Here is a 26068-nt window from a genome sequence, read left to right on the forward strand (position 1 = left end):
GGGGCTGCGGCTCACAGCGTCTGCTCTGAGCTTACCCTCGCCCAGGAGCTGCCACCACAGACGCAAAACCTGCCGGGTTGGACTGCCCCCGCACCTGGGGAAGGTGTGACAGGGCCAGGGCTGAGCCTCCATCTCCTCCGGACCGTCCCGGAGCGCAGGACGCGGCCCCGGCAGGTCTGGGAGCCGAGGGCTCTCCCGCGGGACGCAGCAGGGCCGGCTGCCCCCCGAGAGGCTGCAGCCCTCCGGGCACCGCCACCCGCCGGCTGCGCTCCCACAGCTCCGGCCCGGCTCTGGGGAGGGGACGACCCCGCTCCCTGCTCGCCCCACGCACCCCAGCCCCGCGGCAGCCGCGCAGGGGGCCCCCGGCGAGGCCAGACCGGGGGGGCGCAGCGGCCGGGTGCCCGGGCTGGAGCCCGGCGGAGCGACCGAGGGCCCGCCCGCAGCCCCCGCGGAGAAGCCGCGCTGCTGGCACCCGGGGTGCGGCGGGACGGGCACGGTAGGCACGCGTGCACGAGCATCCACGCACACCGAGGCGCGCAGACAGGCGGGAGCGCTCTCGGGCGTGCACGCGCCCAAGCAGTTACACCCGAGCGCGCCCACGGACGCGCGGGCTCCGGCTCGCGGGCTCAGCCACGCGTGCCCGGCTACGGCCACACGCGCGCCCCCGACACTTTCGCTCCCGGCCCCGCCCCCTCAGGGCCCCGCCCCTCAGGCCCCGCCCCCAGCGGCCACCGCCGCTCGGGCCCGGCGCGGCGCGGGAGCGGCAGCGGCAGCGGGGGGAGCGCCGGGCGCGGGATGGAGCCGCCGGCCAAGGAGGGGCCGCTCTTCGTGCAGCACAGCCACAAGTTCGGCACCAAGGTTCGGCGCCCCGCCGGGACGGGCAGCGGGGCCGGGGCCGGGCGCTGTCTGAGCCGTCTGGGCCGGGCCGCCGTCCGCTAACGGCGCCTGGGGAAGTCGGCCCGGGGTTTTGCCGGCGGCGGCACCGGGCGGCGAGGGGCAGGGCGGGGCGGGGCGGGCGGCGGCGGCGGCCGGGCTCGGCCGGGTTGTGCCGGGGCGGCCCCGCGGTGACCCTGGTGCTTTGCAGAGGTGGAAGCGGGGCTGGTTCGCGCTGTTCCCGGCCAGCCAGCACGGCGTCGCCCGCCTGGAGTTCTTCGACTGCAAGGAGCCGGCGGGGCCCCCCGGGCGGCTGGGCACCCGGCGGCTGGACAAGACGGTGGTGCGGCTGGCCGACTGCACCAGCGTGGCCCCCGCGCCCGCCGAGAGCGGCCCCCGCGCCGGCACCGTCGCCTTCCGCCTGGAGACCAGCGGCAGGAGCTACCTCCTGGCGGCCGACAAGCAGCAGAGCGAGGAGTGGGTGGCGAAGCTGTGCGAGATCGCCTTCCCGGTGAGCGGGGCGGGGGTGGCGCCTCTGGGTCCCGGCGTGGCGGCGGGCGGGGGGCGTTGTGCCCCTCTCCCCCGGGGGTTCCCGCCCGGCCCCCCGTGCTGCTGCCGCGTGGAGCCCTGCTCGTCCCCTCCGGGCGTCTGGCAGGGCTGGCTGGGCAGCGGTTCCTCTTGGCCCAGCTGCCGCTGCCTTTCCCGCTGTGGAAGCGGAGCCCCGAGCACGTCGGGGTGCCTGACTCCTGGGGCAGCCCCTTGCCCAGCACAGGGGTCTCTCCCTGGTGTTGGGGACATGCTGTCGGTGCTGGGCCCACGGCACAGCCCTTGGGCTCCCCTAGCCTTCCCCAGCACTGGCGGTCAGTCTGTCTGCCTCGTGAAGGCGGTGTGCAGGACAGCAGTGGCCCGCAGGTGCTGTCATCCGCACTGCTCCACAAGGGCAGTGCCTGCCTGCCTGGCTCCACGGGTGCTCCACGCTCCCTCCCAGGACGGATGGGCTGTGCAGCCCTGGGTTGTGCTTGGCAGTTGCAGGTTGTGTGTGCAGGGCTCGGCTGCCCTGCAAGATGGCTGCTGCACAGCTGGCAGCCCCAGGGTCCTCCCACGAGGACCCAGGTGTTACTCAGCGTGACTTGCCTCGAGCATCTCCCTGCTGCCACCGGCTGCCAGTTGGCCCAGCCAAGAGGCACTGGGAGTCACTCCATGGCACTGTTCACACAGATGGTGTTGGCAGCCTTTGTCCTGGAAAGGGCTCTTGGGGCTTAGCTGGGAATCCATCACGGGCCTTCAGCGTGGCAGGGGCAACGAAAAGGCAAGGAGCATTTGCTCAGAGCAGGGCTGTGTCTGTGCCTTAATTTGCTTGGCAGTTGCTAATTGTGTACTTGAGGTCCAGAAGCAAGTTAACAGTTTAGGAAGAGGTTGGCAAAGGGCTGTGAGAACGGCACTGGAGCAAGAGACATAGGAGCTACGTGTGCTCTCTCAGCAAGAAGCTAAAGGTCCTTGGTTGTAATTTTTGCTCATCTGCTTGGAGAGCATGACTTTGTATGGTGGTGTTTGTTGCCACCCAGAAGGCGAGCAGGGTCTGACGGCTTGGCAACTGGGGTGGGAAGAGATGATTTGAGTTCAGAACAGAATTTATTCTTCTTTTGAAGATGAGGGAAGGCGCAGTCAAGCAGCCCTCCAGGGCTCTTCGCTGCCTGACTCCAGGCTGGAGTTCTACTTCTTTGGATGCTGTAGCTGAACAGGAGAGCTGCCGCTCTCAGACATTGTGTTTCAGCACTCCCCATTCTCTTTAGGAGAAAGAGAGGGGCCTCATGGCCTTGTTTGGGCCTCACCTCTAGTTGAGGAGCTCATGTGACCATTTTTAAACCGAAACTGTGACAGCTTGCCTTCTGCAAGATGTGCACTCTGCTGCAACCCCATCCCTCCCACGTGACCCTGAGAAACAGCTTCTGGCTCAGTCTGAGACCAGACCCTTGTGCAGAAGCACAAAATCTGCCGGAATAGCTCTTGTAGGGCATCTGTGAACCTCTGGTGTGTGTGGGGCTGTCCTGGAGGAGGGTCCATGTGTTTCCCCTGGTGGCAGCAGGAGTGCACCCCCCACACGGGCTCTTAGGGGACCCTGCTGTGGGGACATGGCCTCTGGCAGAGTGTGTGCGTTGCGCTTTCAGTTCTGCATATGCTAAAAGTAGAAGTGCTCGCTTCCCTCTGCGGTCTGAGCACCAATACTGGCACTGTCTTCCTGCCTGCCTGCGCAGAAGAACGCAGTCCCTTGTGTTACTGGGTCATCTCATCTGCTCTCCCCTAGTTTGTGTGGCTGGCGGAGTGCCTGGACCCACACCATGCTTTGGGTGCCAAAGTTGCCCACGCTGGAGTGCATCTGTATGGAAGTGGAGCTGTTTGTTGCCTCCACACCAGGCACCTGCATGGACAAGCCCAAGCTGGAGCTTGCAAAGGAGCAGTGGTGGAGCGGGCACGTGTGGTCCTGGGGGCCATGTTGGTGGTTGCTTACACTGTGCCAGAGGAAGGGTCTGGGGGGACTGCTTCATCTGCACCCTGTCCCGTGCACTGAGCTTGGTGCAGCTGAGCTGTGTGGGACCAAGTGGGTGAGGGTGGCAGGACCCAGGGGATGTGGGACTGGGGTCAATGGCTGCAAGGAGTTTGGGGAGGGGAGCGGGGCTGCTGTGGGTGGAGGGGCTGGGACTGATCTGTTCTCCCTTGTCAGGGGAATGGCCCCAGCAATGCTGGCGTGGCAGCCCAGCGTGGCAGAGAGGGCAACGGGGAGGCGCCGGCCCTGGAGATGGCTGTGAACTCCATCTACTACTCGAGAGATGAAGGTGGGACCTGCCCTGCACTGGCCTTGGGCCTCCCTTCCCTGGGGCTGTCCTGCTGCTGCGCCCTTGCAGAGGCTCTGGTGGGCAGTGCCGGGGCTTGCAGGGAACAGGGGATGGGGTTTCTCTGCCTCCCCTGAGCACCTCCATTCCTGCAGTGAACGCATTCTGGGTGACAGTGCAGCGGACCGAGGCTGCAGAGCGATGTGAGCTACGTGGTGCCTATGTGCTCAAGGCTGAGCGTGACAGCCTTGTCCTGAAGGACCCACGGACAAACGAGATCCTCTATGTCTGGCCCTACCGGCTGCTTCGGAGATACGGCCGGGACAAGGTGGGTGTATAGCCATACATGCCATGGGCCTGCCCGTGCCCCCACAGGCTGTCCCGTACTGCTGTGCCAGACCTGCTTGTGGCAGCCGTGTTGTGGGCCCTGTCAAATGCCGGAGGTGCTACAGACCACGGTGACCACAGTGGGGTCCCTGGGGCATCTGTGATCCTTGGTCTGTTCCCAGCTCCCCACATGTGTCACCGTGTAGGAGCGTGGATTGTGGGGCTCCCATCCCTGCCAGGGACCCGGCTCTGCAGGGCATTTCTCTGTGCGGTTCTTGCAACACTCCCATTGAGGCCACTGCAGCTCTTGCCCACCCCCATTCTCCACTCCCAGCCTGTGCTGCCAGCTGTGCGTTCATGCCATACCTGCCAGGGAGCTCAGCTGTCTGCAGGCCTGGCTCCAAGTACTCCCTGGATGCCGTCCATCCTTCCTGTAGGACAGTGGCCAGAGCGGGAGGGGTTGTTCAAGACACCTGTTATATTATATGTTTATTATATTATATGTTATATATATAGTTGTTCATCTTATGGGGCACACTGCTATGAGCCTAGCTGACCTGTGCAGGCCTCCCCAGTGTCGTGTAGCAGTGGGTTCCCCCACCTGTCCTCCTGCTACACTGAGCATAAAATGTACCTGCTGTGCTGGAGGCAGAGGAAGTGGTCTCCCCAGGGCTGTTTACAGAAGCAATGGTGTCAGCTGCAGCCTGCTAGTGGCACTTTCTGCGGCACTTTACCAAAACAGAAGTAGACACCAAGCTGCTCTTGGGGAGGCAGCTGGCTCATCCACAGGATCTATGCCGGGGCAGGATGAGAACCAAGTTGTGTGAGGAGCAGGTGACTGCACACTCAGGTCACCGGTGGTGACAGGTTGGCTGTGCTTGTGTTTGGCAGCACTGACCCACAAAGGAAGTCTGGCCCCAGAGGCTTTTGTAGCAACCCAAGAGACTGCTGCTGCATATCAACACCAGTAAGACAGAAAAATCTCCCCTGGATTCAGGAGCAGAGGTCCAAGAAGGGTCTGGACTTCTGCTGGTGGAAACCTATGCCTGAGTGTGTTCAGGCCTAAGGAACACAGCCTTGGTGCAAGACTTTTCTTTAAAGTACTTCATGCCATTAACAGTAATGCTTGTAAGGCAAATGCTTTGCTTACTGTTGGTAGGGAAGCTGCTTCTTCTGGCCTTTCTCTCATGAAAAGCTGTGCTCTTCTCTCTTGGATCTTGTTTCTGGATTGTTTCCCTTCTCCCTGACTGATGCTGGTTGACCCAAGATGCCAACAGTGATTTCCCCTGCTAAGCTATTGCTCACCCTGCTCCCTCAGGGTGCTCACTGAAGTCTCTCTTGCAAGATGTGCAGGACCAGCACCATAGCCAGTGCATGTCAGCAGAGTACAGCCTGTGTGAGGCTCTGGAAGGGTAAGTGCTGAAAGTCATGTGACACTTGGCTTCCATTGCAGGTGATGTTCTCCTTTGAAGCTGGCCGGCGCTGTGACTCTGGCCCAGGGAACTTCACCTTTGAGACCAAGCAAGGCAATGAGATCTTCCGCCTGGTGGAAGACTCCATCCGGGAGCAGAAAGCACAGGTGGAGGAGAACCGGCAGAGCTGTGATTCACTGGATTCAGACAGCCCCAGTGTGGTCCTGATTCGCCAGGCCCTGGCCGACTCTCTGAGCCTAGAGCTGCCCGTGGAGGGGGACGACACTGCAGCACCCAAAGCAGGACTGGCACCCAGGTCCATTGCTGCAGCGGAGGAGAGAGACACGGTGTCTCTGCTGAAGAACCGGACCCTGCCAGAGCCCCCAGTGCTGCAGGCCAAGCCCACCGTCCCCAGCACGCCCCCGCGCTCCCCTCTGCCCAAGGCACCACGAGCTGCGCTACTGGCTGAAGACCCCTCCAGCCTGTACTCAGAGCCCCTGGACTCGGTGAAGGGCTTCCGGCCCTGGCTGGACCCGTTGTACTCGGACCCCGTTGACAGCAAGGCCGCGAGTGGGGCCCCAGATGAGGCGAAGCTCCGGGTGCCAGCACCACTGTACACGGGCGCCTATGAGCAGGTCCGGGCCGAGGCTCGCAGCCAGGAACCTGGGCGGAAGGAGCACATCTATGATGAGCCCGAGGGCCGCGCTCCACGTGCAGTACCCTCTGCTGCCTGCATCTATGATGAAGCGCGGCCCACGGGCGAGGCCTGGCGTACCCAGGGTCACGATGGCAAGGGCGGCTACGAGTATCCCTATAACCCCAGCACTGATGACTACTCAGTTCCTGCCTTCCAGGCCAAGGCCAAGGGCCCTAAGCCAGTGCCTGCCCCCAAGCCCCCAGCAGCATTTATCCCCAAAGGTGTCGAAAGAAGTGGGGACCCTGGCAAGCGGCGAGGGAACCCTGCTTCTGAGAAGGCAGTCATCAAACCCAGCCTCAACAGCAGCAGCAACAACAACAACAAAGTGGAGGTGCTGTACAGCCAGGTGGTGAAGCCCCAGCAAGGGCAGAAGAAGGAGCAGTCTGTGGATGAGTGCAGCTTGTCACCTGTCTATGAGGACTTAGGAGAAATATAACATGCCGCTGCTCTGTACCTGTCTGGGGGAGACTGTGGGGCCTAGACCCACTTGTGAGTGGCACAGGCTACCGTCCTCCATTGGTCCTGTGGGTGGCTTGGGTTTGGGGACTGTGTGGGACTGGGCAGAGCCCCTCCTGCTCACGAGCACCCAGGGACTGCATCTCCCTGGGTCCTTCCCGCACCTGGGAGCCAGAATGCTGCAGCTGCTGTAGGTGCACTTCCTGGCTCAAGCCAGCTCCTCTGACACCTCCTGATGTATCAGGAGGGTTGGCTGTGTTGCACTGTGCCTGCTGCTGCGAATCCAGAGGCTTTGGTTCTGCTCTGGCTTCTCTGGGTAGGCCACAGGGCTGAGATGTCTACTGCAATGCCTGGAGGACTGCTTGCAATCAGTCTCCAGAAGTATTTTTATACAAAAGTATTTTGATATTAAAATCTGTATGTCTCAGAACAAAGTGTTTTCATGTAGCATGTCTAGACTGTCAGGCACGTGACTGGGGAATCACAGAATCACAGAATTTCTAGGTTGGAAGAGACCTCAAGATCATCGAGTCCAACCTCTGACCTAACGCTAACAGTCCCCACTAAACTATATCCCTAAGCTCTACATCTAAACGTCTTTTGAAGACTTCCAGGGATGGTGACTCCACCACTTCCCTGGGCAGCCTGTTCCAATGCCTCACAACCCTTTCAGTGAAGAAGTTCTTCCTAACATCTAACCTAAAACTCCCCTGGCTCAACTTAAGCCCATTCCCCCTCGTCCTGTCACCAGGCACCTGGGAGAACAGGCCAACCCCCACCTCACTACAGCCTCCATTGAGGTACCTATAGAGAGCGAATGCTGGTGCATCACTGCATCATTGTGGTGCCTGGTGCCCCTGCTGAGTGGTGCTCACACTCTCACACTCATGCCAGTCTATCTGCGCCAGAGCTGCTGAGCTAAGGGGAAACTGCAAAGAAAGTGGGTGCCAGGTCCAGCAGTGGCTAGGATGCCCTGATGCCAGCGTGTTAAGGCACATGTGTTAAACTCACGGATGCCAGTGTTGGTCTGGATGTGAAATGCTGGGATGACTTGAGCAAGTGCAGGTCTTTTCCAAGCTTAAGGCTGGGCAGAACCAGGCTCCAGGTCTGTGCTGGAGCTCAGTGACTGTTGATTGGTCACAGGGTCCCTCCTTCCCCATCCTCATCCTTCTGATTCCCTTCCTCCCACCACCCACCTTCAGAAGGTGCAGTCTGGGTTCCATTAACTTTAATGGCAAATGCTGTGATCTGACTGTGGTCTGAGGTGAGGGGTTTGGCTGTGAGTGCTGTGTGGCTATCCTTGGACAGAAACTTGTGCAAGGGAAAATAGGTTTCCCTTTTCATGTTGGTAATGGTTATGAGAGAATTTCTGTTCCTTCCGTGTAGGGCTGTGTCAGGCATCCTGGAGTTGTCTGTCTCTGAGTTTGGGGCTAAAGATTTCTGCAGGTTTGCCAGCCTGTTGACAGAGACAGCAGCAGAGCAGCGGTCTGACAACCTAGCAGTCTGTTACCTCTGTGCAGAGAGCTAAGCATGAATTCTCCAGCCCCAGCTCAGACCCAGGGAGTCATAAACCAGTGGGGAAGTCTGGAGGGCCAGGTTCGTGTCCCAAGACTGGGGAGATGGAAACAAGGCAGCGAGCTCTGAATAGGTGTTTGGTGCCCAAGTTGCAGGGGGTATTCCTCAGTCCTGTAACAGTACAGCATGTGTGTAGCCTGGACCAATTTTTCGCTGTTATCCTGTGCTGGTCCTCTTCCCTGCTGGGGTTTTGCTGCAGGAGATGGGAGGAGGTCTAAGCGGCTTTGGGAGCCTGAGAGAGGCTGAGGTGAGCCCAATACAGGCATGTGTCTCCTCCTCATGCCTACCTGCTGGGTGGCCCTATGCAGGTGCTTCATGTCCTGGGAGCTGTCTGCCCAGCCTCACAAGGGAAGAGTACTGTGCATGCTCATAATCCTTGCTTGTGGCGCCAGTGTCAGGCTCCAAGACCTAAATGATGATGAGCAGCCTTCTGGGAGCTGAGCTCTGGGGCTCTACTTTCCATACTATGGTGGGTATTTGTGTATCTCCATCACTGCTGCCACTGTGTCTCAGGGTGGTGCATTGGCTCCAAAGCAGCTGACCCAGCTTTCACTAAAGAGACTGCTAGGGAAGAAGGAAAATGCTCGAGCATCTGTGCCAGAACCATTGTCCTTGCCACAGCACGACACTCCTTCTGGGTGGGATGAAAAGATATTTGTTCTTCTTGCTTCAGCAATGATGTCCTCTCTCATAACAGCTGGCTTAAAACTAAGAGGTAACAACACAAGGCAGGAGGAACACTTCTACATGTGGCCTGTTCTGTGTCAGCAGTGTATGCAGCCTGGAGGGCTCTTGCTGATCTGGAGAGCAGTCCATTTTTTTTCTGTCTCAGTCTTGTGGACCAGACTTGTCATCTTTCTCAAACTGCTGCTCTGTGCTCTACTTTATCTCCATTCTGCAGCAGTTCAGGGTGCCATAGATGCTTTGGGAAAGCATTAGAAACAAGGCAAATACAGAACGAGCCTTTGGCTTGTCACACCCATCCTGTAGCCAAAGCATGTCTGCAATGAACTTTAGGAGCAGGAGATGATTCTCCTGGATTTTGTCTGGATTAGGGTTTCTTCTGTCCTTCCCTTCCCTTTGCCCTGCTTCCACTGTCTCCTTACAACTAAATTCCATGTGTTTAACAGTGAAATGACCAGGTGCAGAATGAAGATGGCCCTGGCACGTCACTGTAATTGTGTGCCATAGCTGAATGCAGTCTGCATACTTGGGGAAACAGCATCCTGGCAGCCAGTCCTGAGTCAAGGCTTTGCTGAGATGCCTGGGGATACACAGCTCATTCTTGATGGCTCACTGTTTTCTTGCACTGCAGAAATGGTTCTGGACAAGCAAATTTGCTTATGCCTTGTCCGGGTGCTATGAGCCAGACTCAGTGTAGCATGGAATGTCATTTGGATATCAGACTTCCTCGTGTGAGGACAGCCTGTGTGCCTTCCTGTTCTCTGTGAAAAGCCCAGACCCCAGATTAGCTGAAAAATGCTCCCAAGTACAGCAGGTCTAGCAGTCGCTGGCTGGGATTAAGAAGTAGTCTTGGTCTCTGTAGGCCAGGTGGCAGTTTTTACCAGGAGAAAATGACTTGGGAGCTGCCATTGCCCAGCCATCCTCTTCCTCTTCCTCTTTGTATTGCCTTTTTCTGTTTCCCATTGTGAAAAATGCATCCTTTTATAACCACTTCCTCCTCCCATTTGGGGCCCTAGTATGGTGCAGGTGTGAGACAGCTGTTCTGCCAGGTTATTTGTTCCCATGTTGGTATTTGGGAAAGCACCCAAGTCCCTTCTGGCTGTCAGGAGCTGATCACTGTACTGTGGTGATCAGGTGGAGGGCTATTCAAAAGGAATCCCCCAACAGCCCCAATTTTTTTTTTGACTTGCTTCTCTTTATAGTCCCTTTTCCCTCTTCACAACTTTCCCTTTTAGCAGCCTCCTTCCAGTCACAATAAACCACTGGTCTGTTTGTTTACTTTTTCCCACTGATAAGGTTGCTAAAGTAATTTCCATCTGAGTCAACAGAGCAGTAAAGGAGAGGGGGGTGGATTATTTTATCTTCTGATTTTGTCACTTTTATGTTGTCTGGTTTGCATGCCCCAGGTGGGACGATTTGCATGTGCCTTACTGCCATTTGTTACTGGACACTCCCCAGTTCCACACCCCCTGAGCTTGTTAAGAGACAGGTAAGGACTGGCTGCTTACCTGCATACCCCAGGAAATGCATCTCCCCATGCTGTCAGGGATGTCTGCCTTGTCCTTGAGGTACCTTCCCTTAATGTCTTGCCCTGAGCAGCTGCCTGCAATGCAACCTCCTGCCAAGTATGGAGTACTCCTGGGGCATGAGAAGAACAGGCCCATGCAGGAGAAACCGGTGGCAAGGTGGACCCAGGCTTTGCATGCAACTGTAGAGATGTGTAGTCAGGCAGTTGTTCAAGGCACAGCTCCCACAGAGGCGCAGAGGAAGCAGGTTGCACTTCTCAGACTTAATAACATCTGTGTGATTCCTTCCCCTGCTCTCCACACTGGGAAGGGTACTGCTGCCCTCATCGAAGCCTCTGCAGCTCAGTAGCGTACTGTTAAGATTCAAGATTGAGATGAGACTACCAGTGTCAGAGGCAAACAGGTGCTATCATTACCTTTTCTTCTGTTGGGTGCTTTGCCACCTTAGCGGTGCCTCAGGAACAGGTAGACAATAGGTGGCAATCAGACCCTGTTACTGAGCTGAGATCCTGGAGGAAACAGCTCACTCTGCTCTCCTGCTGTTGCAGTCCCTCGGGGAGTGTGCTGCCTGCACCATGCCCTTGGTCAACCGCAGCTGTTTCTCAGGAAGTGCAGGTCAGTGCTAGGATTGCTGCACACCATATGCATTATAGACCACAGGCAGTAAGGTAATGTTATATGGGAGAACTTTATTTTGAAACAGCATGTCAGAACAAAGTAAGTAGAATGTAAATGCCTGGTGGTGTACAGTATCCAGGAAGCCAAGTGAGGCTGCCCCACCTTGGCTCAGTCACACTGTATTCAGCTCCGGCTCTGGCAGTAGCAGCTGTTCTATTGCTGCACTGAAAAAACTGGGGCTCACACTTGTGCTAGCACTGGGCAGAAGCTCTCTGGAAAGCTTCAGGCTATATTCCCCATTTAATGAGTCCAAAATGTACTGACTGTGCTGGCTTGCTGAATGGCACTGTAGGTGTGGACAGGACACAGGAAGGAGTGCATCCAAGCAACAGCTGTCTGAGAGAAGAGTGCTTGGGGTCCAGCTGCAGTGAGCTCTCATGCAGGACCCAGCCAGGGCATTGCTGGTGGCTTGGCACTTGCTACAAACCCATCTGCAAGCTGGGGAGTTGGACGGTGAGACCACCATGGAAGCGGGCAAGTCATCATTGTCATTTATAATGCTGCACTGGAGGACAGCATTCTGGGCTTTACAGTGAATTCACAAGCCCTGTTTTATGCTTATTAAAACACCCTGGTGAAGCTGCTCCTGCAGGATGAGGGCAGTTTGACATTGCTTTGTACTTTTGTCTATCTGCCTGACTTCCTCACCACACTGTCTGCAGCTTTACTGCACTTGCTGACAGTAATCTGTGGTTTGTGGGCTGCACTAGCCTATTCTAAGAAACCATAATTTGAGGCATGTTGGTGATGTGTGCTGATGAGAATGGGAAATACAGGGTGTCGCAGGGGATAGCTGAATAGCAAGGGGACAAGGAGCCCCAGAGTAGCAAGCTTCCTGCAGACTGACTTAGTGACTAACAAAACCATAAAACAAGGAGGAACAAACAATGGGAAGTGACTGTCTGACCACGGACAGGCTTAGTGTCTTGCCTGACCGCTTCCGGCTCAGTGAGTAAGCCTTAGCAGCCAAGCAGAAGCCAAGCTGTAATTGCACGTGAGCAGGCGTAAGCAGTGCCATGGGGTATCTTCACTGCAGGAACTCGTCGTCCTCTTTGGGGAGAAAGGAGTACTCAGAGGAATCTCTCTTCACCACTGCTGGTCTGAGCAATTGGGCAGGAGAAGGAGCCATCAGAAGGGGTGCTACTGTGGCTTTGGCTCTGCTCTGATGCTGCAATGCAGGGAGAAAAATATGAATGCACTTCATGGAAGGAGGGGCTGGCTTCTCCAACAGCTCTCAGCATGCTGTCTTTGTCTGCATGTGCCAGCTGGTCAGCACCTATCTCCCCCATAGCACAAGGATATGCTATACCCCACTCACAGCTCTACCAGCTACAAGTGAATGTTGTTGCTGCCCTATGCTGCTTTCCCTGTACTGTCAGGCTATTGGGGGTTACCCATTTCCCCTCTGCAAGAAGCAGACCAGGAGGACAAGACAGGGTCTACGTAGGCTAGTCAAAGGCAAGAGTCATACCTGCTTGGATTGATGCCGCTCTGGTCGCTGGTCCCTGTGCTGGGCCTGCTGCCTGTGCAGTGGTCTGTACAATATACTCTTCAGGTGTTTGTACAGATTGCTTTTCAGGTGCAAGGGGTTATAAGTAACTTCCACTTCCAAGCTGTTCAGGGCACTCTGCTCAGAAAGAAGAAAGAACCTGGTGGTAATGAGATATGCCAGGTGAAGGCTGCGGGCTTTTATTATCATTATCATAGTTTTTTTCTTTTTTGGGGGGGGCGTGGGGAAGAATTTTTTTTTTTGAGAGATGGATGACACTTCTTGGCATGCTGAAGCAAGATGGGCTCTTTGGTTGTGCTGCAGCCCACAAGGACTGCTCTTAGCTGTGTATAGAGCAACAGGCATCTGCAACCAGGTCTCAGTGGATTTAAGCTTTCCCTTGCAGGATACAGTCCTATCCTCCCCCATGCCTGAAATCAGACAACAAGCTGTAGCACCCAGTCTACATGTTGTTAGCCTCAATAATTCTTCAGTAGATTGCCCCTCAGTAGATATACCTCCATTTGCCCTACCAACTCCACCACATGGTGCTTGCACCTTTCCTTCACAACCAATGCCTTTTCTCTGCTGCCCTCTCAGCCTCAGAAGCTGATAGAAGTTGCCTTCCCACATAGCAGCATTGTTCCAAAGGACAAGCGTTTTTCTGTCTGTGAGGAAAACTGTAGGACATAATGGCTGCTGGGAATAAATTTTGGAAAAGTTCATCATGTTCCAGTCACCACTGGACATTTTCACAGCTGTTTCCTCCTCTGTTCATCTTCTAAGACCTATAGTGAGGAGCCCTGCCCTTTCTGGCATCACCTGAAGCAGACACAGAAAACTCAGGAGAAGAATGTATGGATGCACAAGAGGAAGTGCAGAAGTCTGAAGCTACTGGAAGACATCAAGAGAGCTTTTGTGTTGATGTATCTTATGCCTAAAGCACCTGTCTGCAGTCTGCCATGTTTCCCAGGAGCACGGGAGGTAAGTATGCCTCAGTAGCATTTGCATTCCCTGTGCGTGAAGGTATTGTTACTCAGATCCCTGCTTGTATAGCTGGGATCCTTTCCACATATTTTTGTGTAGGGCCATCAATGACTTACCTCTATAGGGCCCTGCACTCTCTCAGGATGCTCAGCAAGGAGGGCTGGAAAGACTGATGGCATCAGGAGCTCTCTTACAGCGACTGCTTTGACAAGCAGAGTGGCAGAGTCAGAAGGGACAATGATGTAGTAGGAATGCACCACGATGTTCCAGCTTGGACAAGTGTTCTGTGGATCGAGTTTGGCCAAAAGCATCCACTTCCTTTTCTAGATAGCAAACACCAAAATCAACGTGAAAAAAAGGTGCAATAGCCTCTTCCATCAGCATTTTTGCTGTATGGGTTGCTGGGCTCAGGAGCAGAGAGTCATTCATATGTATCAGAATAAGAACACTAATCTGCACTGTGGTTGAGGACAACCTGAATTTTTTCTAATCGAACGCATGACAATTCTTAAGAAAACATCCAAGTTTGATTTAAGACTTGTTAGTAATGGAAAGTCTGCCACATTCCAACCCTTGGTTAACTATTTTCACAGTTAAAAATGCTTGTCTAACTCCTTTCGTGACTTTGCACTCCAAACTGGATTTTTGATAGGCTAGAGCACCTTTAAGATTTGATGTGCTGTATCTTCTTTCCAGTGGTTGCATTGGCTGGAAGGACTTACAAGCCCAACCCTGGCCCATGAGATGAAGCTGCAAATTTTGAAACATGTTTTCTGGTGAAGGCTAGATAGATCTTACTAGATGTGCACTAACAATCCCTTTCTGTGTCAATCCCTCCCCATGAGACTGCAATTTTACACTCACCAGAAGACTATGACATAGAGCATGGAAGCTATGCTGATTTAACTCCAGTTCATCCCAGTCTAGCTGCCAGCAGCTTGTGGGCTTGATGATGAAAGGCAGTCCATACAGTACAGACTCACAGACCCCTTCAGACTTCAGAGCTCTGTAAATGTATAGCTTATGTTAATGAAGCACAGCCAGCATGAAACTGCCAAGACGAGACTGCAGGGGGACGAGTGGCTCAAATGGCTATGGCAGTATCAGCTGCAATACTGCTACAAATGTCTGTAATACTGTGGCCTGCCACTATGAAACCCTGGAAAAAAAGGTCAGTTGCAGTGGAAAGAGCTGCCATCCAAGGCTTTCTTGATGATCAGCATGGAATTCAGCATCCTGCAGCATGCTGCCAGATTCCCTTGTGTCTGTGTTGTCAAGAGCATGCCATGGACCATGTCCAACCCTCATGCATTTTGAATACAAAACAGATTAGTAGTCTGGCTTCTTGGGCAATAGCTCACTCAAGCAGTTACATCCCTTCCTACGTGACTTTAGTATATTGTGGTTATCCTTCACTTAAATGGAGATGTTGTGCTCTGCTCCTGCACACAGCCAGGATCCCACCTCAAACACTACCACATAGATTTCAATACTTAAAGTTGTCCGTAGCACACTTATGCTTCATGACAGAGCTGATAGATACTACGTAGCTGAAGTGCTTTGGATGTGGGCCATTTATGCACAATTACTGAGTGCTCTTCAACTACTGACAGGCTGAGAATCATTTTAAGAAAAATTGTTCAAAAAGAAGTTCAGAAATTACACAACTTTTTAAATAAAAACAAAGCTCAGAAAAGACACTAGAGAGTATCACTCTTCTTGTTATTCTCTGTGCCTACCAGCAGAGCTTGCTGATGGGAAAGCAAATAAATTCTTACCTGAAGTCATGCAGCACTGTGAAGCTTTCATTGCTTTTTTTGCATTTAGGTAGTGAGAGAACAGCAGTATCATATATGGGGCAATGGCTACAACCTACAAGACTTCACGCTGGAAGGAAACAACTGTTACATAAATAATATCTATGTTTTTACACTCAAAAGTGCTAGTGTTGTGGTAACAGTATTTTTTGACTTTGCACACCTGTCAGCATGTGTGGGATGTGCTAATCCATAACATTAAGAGATACAGGGGATGTGGGTGTCTTACAGTTGAATTTTGCTCACAAGCTCTTTGAGTCCCCAGCACTTAATATTGATATTACTGATTCCTAGTTGAAATTGCACAGGAAGAATTAAGGTTACTTCTATACGAGCCTTCCAGTTACCAAGCACAAAGAACATAACACTTACTTTACAACCTGGAGTTTATACAGCACTGTAGCTGGCCAGGCTGTCATCTGGCAGGATGAATTTGAATCAGATGTTTTCATGGTGCCATCAGCAGTCCCCAAAAGCAGAGCTGGATCAAGCAGTCTTTCCTGTAAATCACACTTCAGGCATACTAGGAGAAGGAAATTGGTTTAGACTGCTGGAAATGGCAACGTGTAGCACATGACATGCTAAAAGCACTTACATACACTTAATGTTTTCTAGCAACAGCAACTATTAAGGGAATCATATAATCATGGAATATCCTGAGTTGTAAGGTCACAACAAGAATCTTTGAGTCCCAACACTTGGCTCTATACAGGACTACCTAAAAATTAAGCCATATGTCTCCCTCTCTGGAAGAACAGCGTTAAAGCCTGTGGCAAAAGAACGCAACAAGCTTTCTCCCAAAGGAGCTACCACATGCTTGAGACATTAATGAAACAATGACTGGTTGCTAAACCGCACAGGCAAGTTCCACTTTTGGAGATGTGTGGCCAGCTGAAGAGGGAGCAGAAGCATCTTTCCCAATGCCACACAGGGTTCAGGGCCATACTATTTCCTGCCAGCTTCTCTAGCCATGTTTGTGGAGAAATCTGCTAGACTGAGGATACCAGCACTGGTATAGTAAGTTATATTGCAAGATACACGTTCCATGGCTTTCTAAAGACTTCTTGAGTGTGGGAAGGTGAAAAAACCTGACTGCTGAGAAACCTGGTTTGTCTTGCTAGCTACAGTAATACAATATATTGATTGTGAAATTCAATGTTATGATGAAGGAAAATCAACTTTTAAGAATAAAACATAATTGTCTGCACTGATCTGGAGGCTGTTATGGTAGCTACTATGTAAATAAAAAGTCACACCAAGCTTTCTGATCTGTTTGCTGTGACACCTATCTCCAACAGCCACCAGCACTGACTGCTCTATGAGCTCTGCTTCCAGTCTAGAGCTAGTCTGTGGACCACTAGCAGAAAACAAGTGTGCTTCTACTGCCAAGGCAATGTGAAGTAGCACATTAGAGCCATATTGGAGCAGCATGGAAAGGGGGGGGGTGCTGGTACTGCATGTGCAGATTTCCATGGCAGCATAATACAGCTAACAGCTACTTAGGGGAAGCACTTCTATCTCCTGTAGCTTTTGGTGTTATCAGTGCTTGCCCAAGTGTGGGTTAGGAACTTGGTGTTAGGCTTTTAAAAGGAAAAACAAACCAAAACAAATATATAAATATATATATATATATTCCTTATAAATATTCCAGTGTGTTGGCAGGTCTAGCTATGTTACCTATTTCAGTTCTAAGTCAATAAATAAAAATACATGCCAAGTCACTTTGTAAGACAGCTTTTACTTAAGTGACCTTTAGCATCAAGCACAAGAAACACAATTTTAGAGCTATGTAACAGCCAGAAGGTCTCTGGCTCTCAGTATGTAAGGCCCCTTTACTTTGATCCAGTGGCTATAAAGTCACATGCTCTTCAAAGCACATCTTAGCTGCAGAATGGAAATGGACTATAGCATCAGCAGCCACAGTACACAACAACTTAGACACATTCTAAGGAGATGGCCCCTCAGACTCAGACAACAGAAACTTCAGACATCTTTCAGTGTCACCCAGAGGCCTTACTTGAATCTCAATATGTAGGGGAACATGCCCAGGACAGGCCTGGGTAATCATTAAGGTTGTGGGAGTCAGGATCCCCTGCAGAGAGGGAGAAAAAAATAAATACTTAGGGTGGTCTTGGGTGCAGTGGCATAGCTGGAGCCTCCTGATGGAAGGAGGAGATGGAGGTGTTCTCTCTCTGAGCCACAGTCATGAAGCCATGTTTTAAACAGCATCTCCAAGCTGATGACATTGTCCTCTATGGTTTGCAGATCAATGTCCATTCCAAGGATTGCAATGTCTGCAGGGAAAAATGGTGAAAATATTTTCAGCAATAGAAAAGAACATTCTGCATTTTCCACTACACTATACCCCATTAGTTCCTCAAATGCTTTCACAAAGGAGGTGCTTCAAAAGCCATTACCGTGCAAATCATAACACAGAACTGTGACACCTGCCCTCTTAGAAGAACTTTGCTATAAGCTGAGCTGCTCCACAGGTCAAATCAGCAACTGTCTTCATCACTGGGGCAGATGCAATTGCTACTACCATCTTCAGAGGAGTAGATGTGACACATTATCTGCTGGAGTAAGTGGTTATCTTAGCACTGACCTTAGGGACTTTTCTTTAAAGTTTAAACCATTTGCTCCTTTTCAACAAGCAAGGGACACTGGATGCATGATGTTATGACAAATCAGAGAAACTGCAAAACAGAAATGCTATTGAAATGGAGTACTTTGTAGTAGTGATGGAAAAGTACTACTCCTCATATAGAAGATGAATGTTACTTTGCAATATGGACCCACAACAAAATTGCTAAACACCCTCAATGCATACTTAAAGAAGCAGCTAGTCACAATCCTGACAAGAACAGAAGCAAAACTTGACCTGGACCTGCACAACACAGAAGACATGGTTCAACACATTACTATTGAAGTACTGGTTGGTAACAACAATCATACAGCAGAACATCCATGTCGGTAAAACAACAGGCAAAGCTATCCACCATGGTTACTTTCATTTCAAATAAGAGAAATGCATAAAATTATGAGGTTTGTTCAAAATAAATTAAAAGAAGTTAAAAATACCTAGCAAGTATTTAAGCCACCATGATGAAGGTGCAGAGCAAATATATATGATCTCTTCACAACATTTAGAAATGGGCAAATGTAGGCTGGACAGCAGAGTCAGGAACTTCATAAACAATATGAAACCCCTCAATATAAATTAAATAAATAAATAAATAAAACCCTTAACTGTCTAAGTAATAGCTGAAATGAGGAGGTGGCATACAGTCTAGCAGATAAAATACATTTTAAAAATGATAAAAAATAAAATAGGTGAAAGTGGGAAAAAATAGAATCTGATGAACAATTTGCAAAATGCATAAGACGTATAATATGGGTGTTTATAAACAGAGGAGAAACAGTGTGTTTACATTACTCGGGTCACCATACAACTGACAATGAATGCATAGCAGAAATAGCTTTTTTGTTTGTTTGGTTGGTTTCCCAAATGTGTTCACCAGTTCAGCTGGAGACTAAAATGCAGTGCTATATTCATCTGCCATGAGAAATCTTTTCTTTATGCCTTAGTATTTATAGGTTGCAAACATGATACTATGCATCCTCTCCTCCATTAAAATAAATTAAAAAAAAAAAAAAAAAAAAAAGAAAGGGAGAGAGAAATTCATTAATCTCCCTCTAGATGGCAAATAATCTAAAAGAGACTGTAATCTTCAAATGGTCTGCAACTTGCAACTTGTTGTTTGTCCATCAGAGTAGGATGGCCTAACAATTGTTTCTCCTTGCAGCCTTGAGGAAGTCATTGAGCTCAGGTAGGCTGTACTTCTGCAACAAAGTAGAATCAACTCCTACCCACCACTGTCCTTGCTACTGAAAGCCTTTCCTTCTTAAAGTCTGGTCTGACTGTCCTTGGTTTCAGGCACATTGAATTCCTTTTTTTTTTATTTTATTTAATAACAGAACTATTACTGTTGTCAGGCTCTTGCCCTGATGCTAGGATCCTTGTTCTTTTTTCTCTGCAGAATGCACCTGGAGACCTTGCTGGCTGTATTTCAGCTGTGATGAACTCTCTAGATTTTTAGATGTAAGTGTCTCTCTGGGATATGCACTTACATATTAATGCAGATGGCATTAGTAGTTCAAAAGACGAAGCACCAGGAAATGCACATAATTTACTTTAACAAATGCTTTATACATAAGTGACAAGGGGAATTAGCTGTGTTTTGAGTGACAGTGTTTTGCAGCTGGTAAATGTTTTAGTTATTTCCTCAGTAAATATTTTCCTATTTTTTAATTTTCTCTAATAGATATGTAGCCACTTATACATCTTAAGTCAACACAATACATGGCAATTGTAAAAAGAAATTCATTGGATTCACTGGTGTCCAAAGGAAGATTGTGTTGGGATGCTGATGCCTGCTGTGTGATGGCTCTAGGAATCCCTGAACACCAGGTATACAAAACCATTTATTGGTTGTCAGTCTGCAGAGCATATAGAAAAAGGTTCCCTTGGGCTTGTAGAAGATGGATTATGTTCATTAAAAATGTATCAGTGCTTCAACTCCAATGTGTGTATTTTTCTTTTCCCGAAAGACAGATAGGGCCAGCATCGATATGACATAATATTAACCATCATTTGCAAATGGTTTAGCAATACCCAGGCGCTCTAAGTGTTCACAATGGGGTAGGGACAAGACAGACATAGTGATATTTACTGTGAAAACCATTAGAGGCCAGTCCACTGCATCCTACTTATTACAAGTACACACTATTCCCTCTACAAAAGCTTTATGTATTGGTCTCTTTATCAGACTTATATCGTGGTCTCTGCTTCAGCCTGCAGTCTGCCAAGCCCTAATGTTTCACCATTAAGGAAATACCATAGATTTAGTCTATTCCACAGAGGAGTGGCTTTGCGGTTTGAAAAACCAATCCTTACTGCTTGTCACATGGTCTCTGTCTAGAAATTCACACTCCTAGAGAGGTTGCTGTTGTAAGGAAAATAAAAACAGCAAGCATTTTTCATCCAAGACAGGCTGTTCTTCATCTTCCAAGCTATTCTAAGACTTGCTAACCACGGGGCCTCAAAATATAGCTCTTTTCTACCTGCGTTAACCTCGAAATGAGCCTATGAAAGTGGATATCCTGATTCTGCCTTTCTTCTTTCAGTGCTATAGGAAATTGTAACTGCATGTTGCTTTACCTGTTAGGGCAAATGAGAGAGGAAAATTTCTAGCTGAGAGTAAAAACTCAAAAATCAGGTGCTTTCTCACAATGCAGAGTTAGCCTCTCCAAATCTTCTAGGATTTGGAAGAAGCAATTTGTGAGAGTAAAATAACACAGACCACATTCACTAATGGCCCAGTAGGAACCCTTGCAGTGGATTAGAATCTCACTGTAGTATATGCAGTACAATCAAGGCAACAGGATGATATATGTCTTGAAGAGTTTACAGCCCTACAGAAGATCCAAATGAAGAAAGCAGGGTAATACCATATATTCCATGGGACTCTATCATGGAAATACTAGTGTCCCACTGGATTGTTCATAAATGCATCTTGAAACCATGGTATACAAATCCAAGATAATACACTAATGTCCAGACAGGTGTCACAGCTGTTATGTCTTTAATGACTAAACTTCCAGCTTTCTGTCTGCACCTTCCCCAGTGTAATTGTCTGTCTTGATGACAATAGTCAGCAGCATATTCAACACTATATGTATTTATTTCTTGCATACATTAAAAAAAATCCAGCCCAGACCAGATATTTGACAAGCCCAGCTTAATGAGGCTGCTTCTGTGAACCTGGCATTCACCACAGACAACTGTTTCATAGCAACAGAAAATTAGAATTTCATAGTCTGAAATTCAATGTATTGTATCTCCATTTATTTTTTTCACTCCATTTATTGGGCAAAAGGGCTACACAACTTTACTTTAGACAATAGAGAGGGGTTTTGCATGTTCTAAAGCAGTTTTGTGACTAAGAGGCACACAGCATTTTCTGTTTTGTAGTGTCTAGCTTTCCAAAGCCTCTCTGTAGGGTTCTGTGGAACACCAGCACAATGCAAAGTCCTGATAATAATCCTCCTCATCCGAGAAGTCAGCATTTGCAGCTACCTAAAATGCTGCCCTCTTCCCATATGGACTAGATCAGTGTTTGTAAAGAACACCTCAGCCTCAGAGCTGTAGGCAACAGCTCTTTCCAAAATCATTTTGTAATTTGCAGATCAGGTGCTGTTGGTGCTCTGACGTCCTGAATTAATTCTAAAATCATGTCATTGTGACAGAACCCTGATCCTCTTCCTTATGATTCAGCGACAGCAGTGCTGCTCAGGAAGAAAAACAGCCGTATCCTCAGGGCAGCAGGGAGGAACACTCTCCCTGAGCCCTCTGTTTTAAAACAGGCAGAGTCCAGAATAACCACCTATGCCTTACTGAGGGAGACAGTCCCTTCTGGGCAGGAAGCTTTCAGCATGTAGTAACAGTGCTTGATTATAGAGTTCAGAGTTGGATTAAGCCTGGCCAGCAGCTTACTAGGAGGAGAGGTGGCAAAGAGAGCAACTGTCACCTGTGGCAAAATGCAACCAGTATGTGCTGTGCTGCAAATAAGAGAAAACCAGTGCAAGCTCCTGCTATTTAGCAGTCACTTTATCAGCCTTCATAAAGAGCTGAAATAACTGAGCAGATTTTAAAGTCAGGTAAAATGAAATACAGAAATGAAAACTGCAGTTAGAGCAGCATTGTGTTGTACAGGCTTCTGCACTAAACTATTGTGGTATAGGACTTCTGTTCACCGCCTGGCTGATTTATGTAGAGACTGTTCAGAATCATTTCCTATGAAACAAAAAGACTCAAAAGAGAAGCTATTAGGAATTCCTGGTTTTGAATTTCTCATTACTATAGCTTAAATTCTCACTGCTGAAAGCACACAGATTGGTGCAGAAGTTTTTTTAGAGATAAGGCCAGGAAAAATATCATTCAGGTTCTGGGGTGTACTTAGGACCAAAAGGAATCTGTGATCTACCTAAAACAGTCTCAACCCCTACTCTGACAAGTGTCTAGAAATTTGCTACTGCAACCAGGAATAAAGGAAGAGGAGCTAGAGACAGGTAAGGAAACAACATCCAATATGGTCTGTCATGCTGTAAAAAAATACTGCCATTGCTAGTAACAGACCTTACCCTAACTTTGCAAAGAATAGTGACTCAGGTTTATCGAACTTGTTGTGAGAACCTGTCACATGAACTGAGGCTTGGTATCATGTGTGTCTTGTTAGTGTGGAGTTTGAGTGTGAGATAACAGCAATGGTTTTTAAAATGGAGAAAAACATTGAAAAAAAATATTAAAAAATTGAAAAACATGGACAGTAGGGCTTTAAGGAACTTACTGATAGGCACTTTTACTGGTTACAGAGGATGTATAACCTTAAGAGATCAGGAAAAGATGACCTAAGCACAGAAGAAAAGCAGCAGCAGCTAAGCAAGAATAATAACAGTAACAAAAACAGCTAATCATAGAATCACAGAATCATAGAATCATAGAATATCCCAAGCGGGAAGGAACCCACAGGGATCTTCGAGTCCAACTCCTGGTTCCATACAGATCTACCCCAGAATTCAGACCATATGACTAAGAGCACAGTCCAAATGCCTCTTAAACTGACAGGCTTGGTGCCATGACTATATCCCTGGGGAGCCTGTTCCAGTGCGTGACCACCCTCTCGGTGAAGAACCTTTTCCTGATATCCAGCCTGAACCTCCCCGTCACAGCTTGACACCATTCCCTCTGGTCCTGTCACTGGTCAATAAAGAGAACAGATTGCTGCTTGCCCCTCCACTCCCCCTTGTGAGGAAGCTGTAGGCCACGATGAGGTCTCCCCTCAGCCTCCTCTTTTCCAGGTGGAAGAGGCCAAATGACCTCAGCCGCTCCTCATACGTCTTCCCCTCTAGGCCTTTCACCATCTTTGTAGCCCTTTGGACAATCTCCAATAGTTTCACATCCTTTTTTGTACTGTGGTGCCCAAAATTGCACACAGTACTCGAGGTGAGGCTGCACCAGCACAGAGTAGAGTGGGAGAGTAAGTGCACAACTTGGTCTGGAAGAGTAACTCTTCCTAGTGCAGAGGAATATGTAGTCTAGGGGCAAAACAAAAGGTTAGTGTTTACCATTATGACTGTCTGAGTGTGTGCTATCCCCACAAACTCTGGGGAGGCATTTATTCTCTTTAATTCCTCAATAAAGCTGTATTGCACATGAAATCATTTTTTGGTAATACCGAGAGATGAAATAGCGTGTGAAGTCCTATGCTAAGTCTGCCCAAATGTGATAATGCTTCCAGATAAGTGTTGTAGTACAAGTGTCTTGCTGTTTTCCGTTTCAGTAGTTCCCACTGAAGTGAGTGAAATTAAATGATAGAAAAAATAGTAGATATTGGACAAAACCAAGAAGTAGTGGTTGTCCTGCTGTCCAAAACCACGATTTTTCCAAGTCCCTTGTTTGTCTTATACTCACCATTGCTGCTGGGCTCTTCTGCTAGCATACACTGTTCCACATCCTCAGGCTCCAAAAAGCCTCTCTTCGAAACCTCAATGACTTGTATTCTTCTCAGACTCACAAGGTCTACATCCTTTAACTTCTTTTCCAGATGCTTTACCATTTCTTTTCCTGACTGGCTTGTCAAAATTATGATCTGAAACACAAATTACAGACTGTAAGAGCTGCCTCTGACCCTAATCCTCTGTTGCAGCAATGATGCTGAGCTGCTCTCTGAATAGCACAAAGGAGAGAAATGTATAATCTATTCAAAAGCAGACTTAAAAGCGTAGATTTTTGAGCCTTAGCTCTTTTGTAAGCCAATATAGTATATTCAGAGGTTTGCTGTGGGAACATCAACAGTATTTGTGCTGCTGTTGGAAGAATATGGAACAACCAACAGCTGCCTTATAGAATATACTTTGCACTTAAGGGCAGTGAGTCAACGTATGTATAGAAGTGCTTCTGCCTGAGTTCTTCTGAAGGAAAGCACCACTTCCCACTCCTGCATCAGTTATAGTTCAAGATTAAATCTGTCTGTCTCACTTGAAGGCTGGATGTGAATTATTAATATATAATAATATATGTGTGTATGTGTGTGTGAATATAGTCTATCCTAAAGGTGTTTCCATAGTAAAGTATAACTTCTCCATCTAAATGTATCTCTGGTGTTTGGCTCTGAGGTATTAAGAGTGAAGTAAGGCTTACGATCTCCTTTTAGGAATTACTGGAAAAGGTTAACAAGGACTGTTCTTGAAGTGGGGGGTGCTGGACTTTCTGCAAGAGACTATTATCATCTGTGGAGATATAGACAGAGCATTTGCTATACTGATGCACAATTATTTATTCAAAAGAACGGATGCATCTCATCTGTAGCTTATCACCTCCCATTTACCCTTTTCACAACCTGATTCACATTAGCACATGCCAGTCAGAGAGCAGGAGAAATATATTACCACATACAAAAGCTGAGATAGCTACTGTAACTTATCTTCCTATTACTACAGTTCCTCAATATAATCTCTGAATACCATTATACTTCTCAATCTGACCAGACTGGACATTGGGAAAAGGCTTTTCACCAACGGGGTGGTTGGGCACTGGAACAGGCTCCCCAGGGAAGTGGTCACAGCACCAAGCCTGTTGGAGTTCAATAAGTGTTTGGACAATGCTCTCAGACACATGGTCTGATTTTTTTTTATTTTTTTTTTGTGGGGGGGAGGGACGAGTGGTCCTTTGGGGACCCAGGAATTGGACTTGATGATTCCTGTGGGTCTCTTCCAACTCGGATATTCTATGATGCTGTGCAAAAGAATGGTCTGCTGGAGACTTGAAAAGTACTATTCATCTTAATGCATGCTCACTGTGTTCCCTGTTCCATAGCTGCTGCTGAGACTTGGCCCCACTGATGCTGCTGTTTTTTTTTCCCCTCTGAAGTGAGGATTATTCCAAAGAGTACGCATTTTCAATAGTTTTTATAAAATGTTTGGGTTTTGTATGACTGTGGTTTGTAACAAAGTCTACCTCCTATGCCTACTAGCCAGCTAGAAATATTCTTCCCTCTATGTGGTTTTACTGTTGAGAAAAGGCACATTGCCTGAAGACTGCATCTGATTTGCACATGCAAGTTGCTAGTGGTGCTCTTGTGCTACAAATGCTGGCCATCATGGTCCCACACTAAAGAAACTATACTTCTAACATAACCATAACATCTCCTTAAGCACCTCACCTTCCTGCTAGGAGTTCACATGCAAGCATACAGCATCACCAGTATCTATCCATACCCCTGTCCTCTCCCTAAAGCAGCAGCAGGCCACAGGGCAGCAGGGGGGTGGTGTAGCACAGCAGGCAGCCTGGTGCAGCTGCACTCTGGTGAATCCCATCAGAACCTGTAGACTTACATACATCCAGCTGGAGCAGCAAATCATGCACAAGTTTTGGATTTTCTCCTTACAGAGGTGAACAACATCCCTGCAGTCCTCCCACGTTACCTGACCTTGCTTCCAGCAACCATACACTTTTTTTTTATGCCTAAGCTTTAGAAGAAGATCCCTGCTTAGCCAAGCTGGCCTTCTACCCCTCCTGCTTGACTTCCACATTTTGGAATTGCCTGTTCCTGTACTTTTAAGAGGTGGCATTTAAAAAGTGACAACCACTGGTGT

The 26068-nt window shown here is 49.1% G+C and overlaps 2 protein-coding genes across 2 annotated transcripts; one reads left to right on the forward strand and one right to left on the reverse strand.

Moving 5' to 3' along the window:
* The first annotated feature begins 735 nt into the window (after positions 1-735).
* DOK1 (docking protein 1) lies at positions 736-7024 on the forward strand. The gene is made up of 5 exons (XM_082758595.1): positions 736-858; positions 1085-1384; positions 3596-3707; positions 3860-4032; positions 5485-7024. The coding sequence occupies exons 1-5, from the start codon at positions 796-798 to the stop codon at positions 6574-6576; spliced, it is 1740 nt and encodes a 579-aa protein (XP_082614721.1). The 5' UTR covers positions 736-795; the 3' UTR covers positions 6577-7024.
* Positions 7025-11639: 4615 nt separating this feature from the next.
* Positions 11640-24030, reverse strand: M1AP (meiosis 1 associated protein; the record flags this gene model as incomplete). Its single annotated transcript, XM_082758801.1, is given in 10 exon segments — positions 11640-12227; positions 12531-12686; positions 13652-13858; positions 14400-14541; positions 15725-15876; positions 15878-15902; positions 17394-17418; positions 17421-17451; positions 17453-17646; positions 23886-24030. Coding segments are annotated over 10 exon segments (1218 nt in total). The 3' UTR covers positions 11640-12086.
* Positions 24031-26068: the final 2038 nt, after the last annotated feature.

The sequence above is a fragment of the Aythya marila genome (assembly GCF_965140915.1).
Source record: "Aythya marila genome assembly, chromosome: 4".
NCBI classification, from domain to species: domain Eukaryota; kingdom Metazoa; phylum Chordata; class Aves; order Anseriformes; family Anatidae; genus Aythya; species Aythya marila.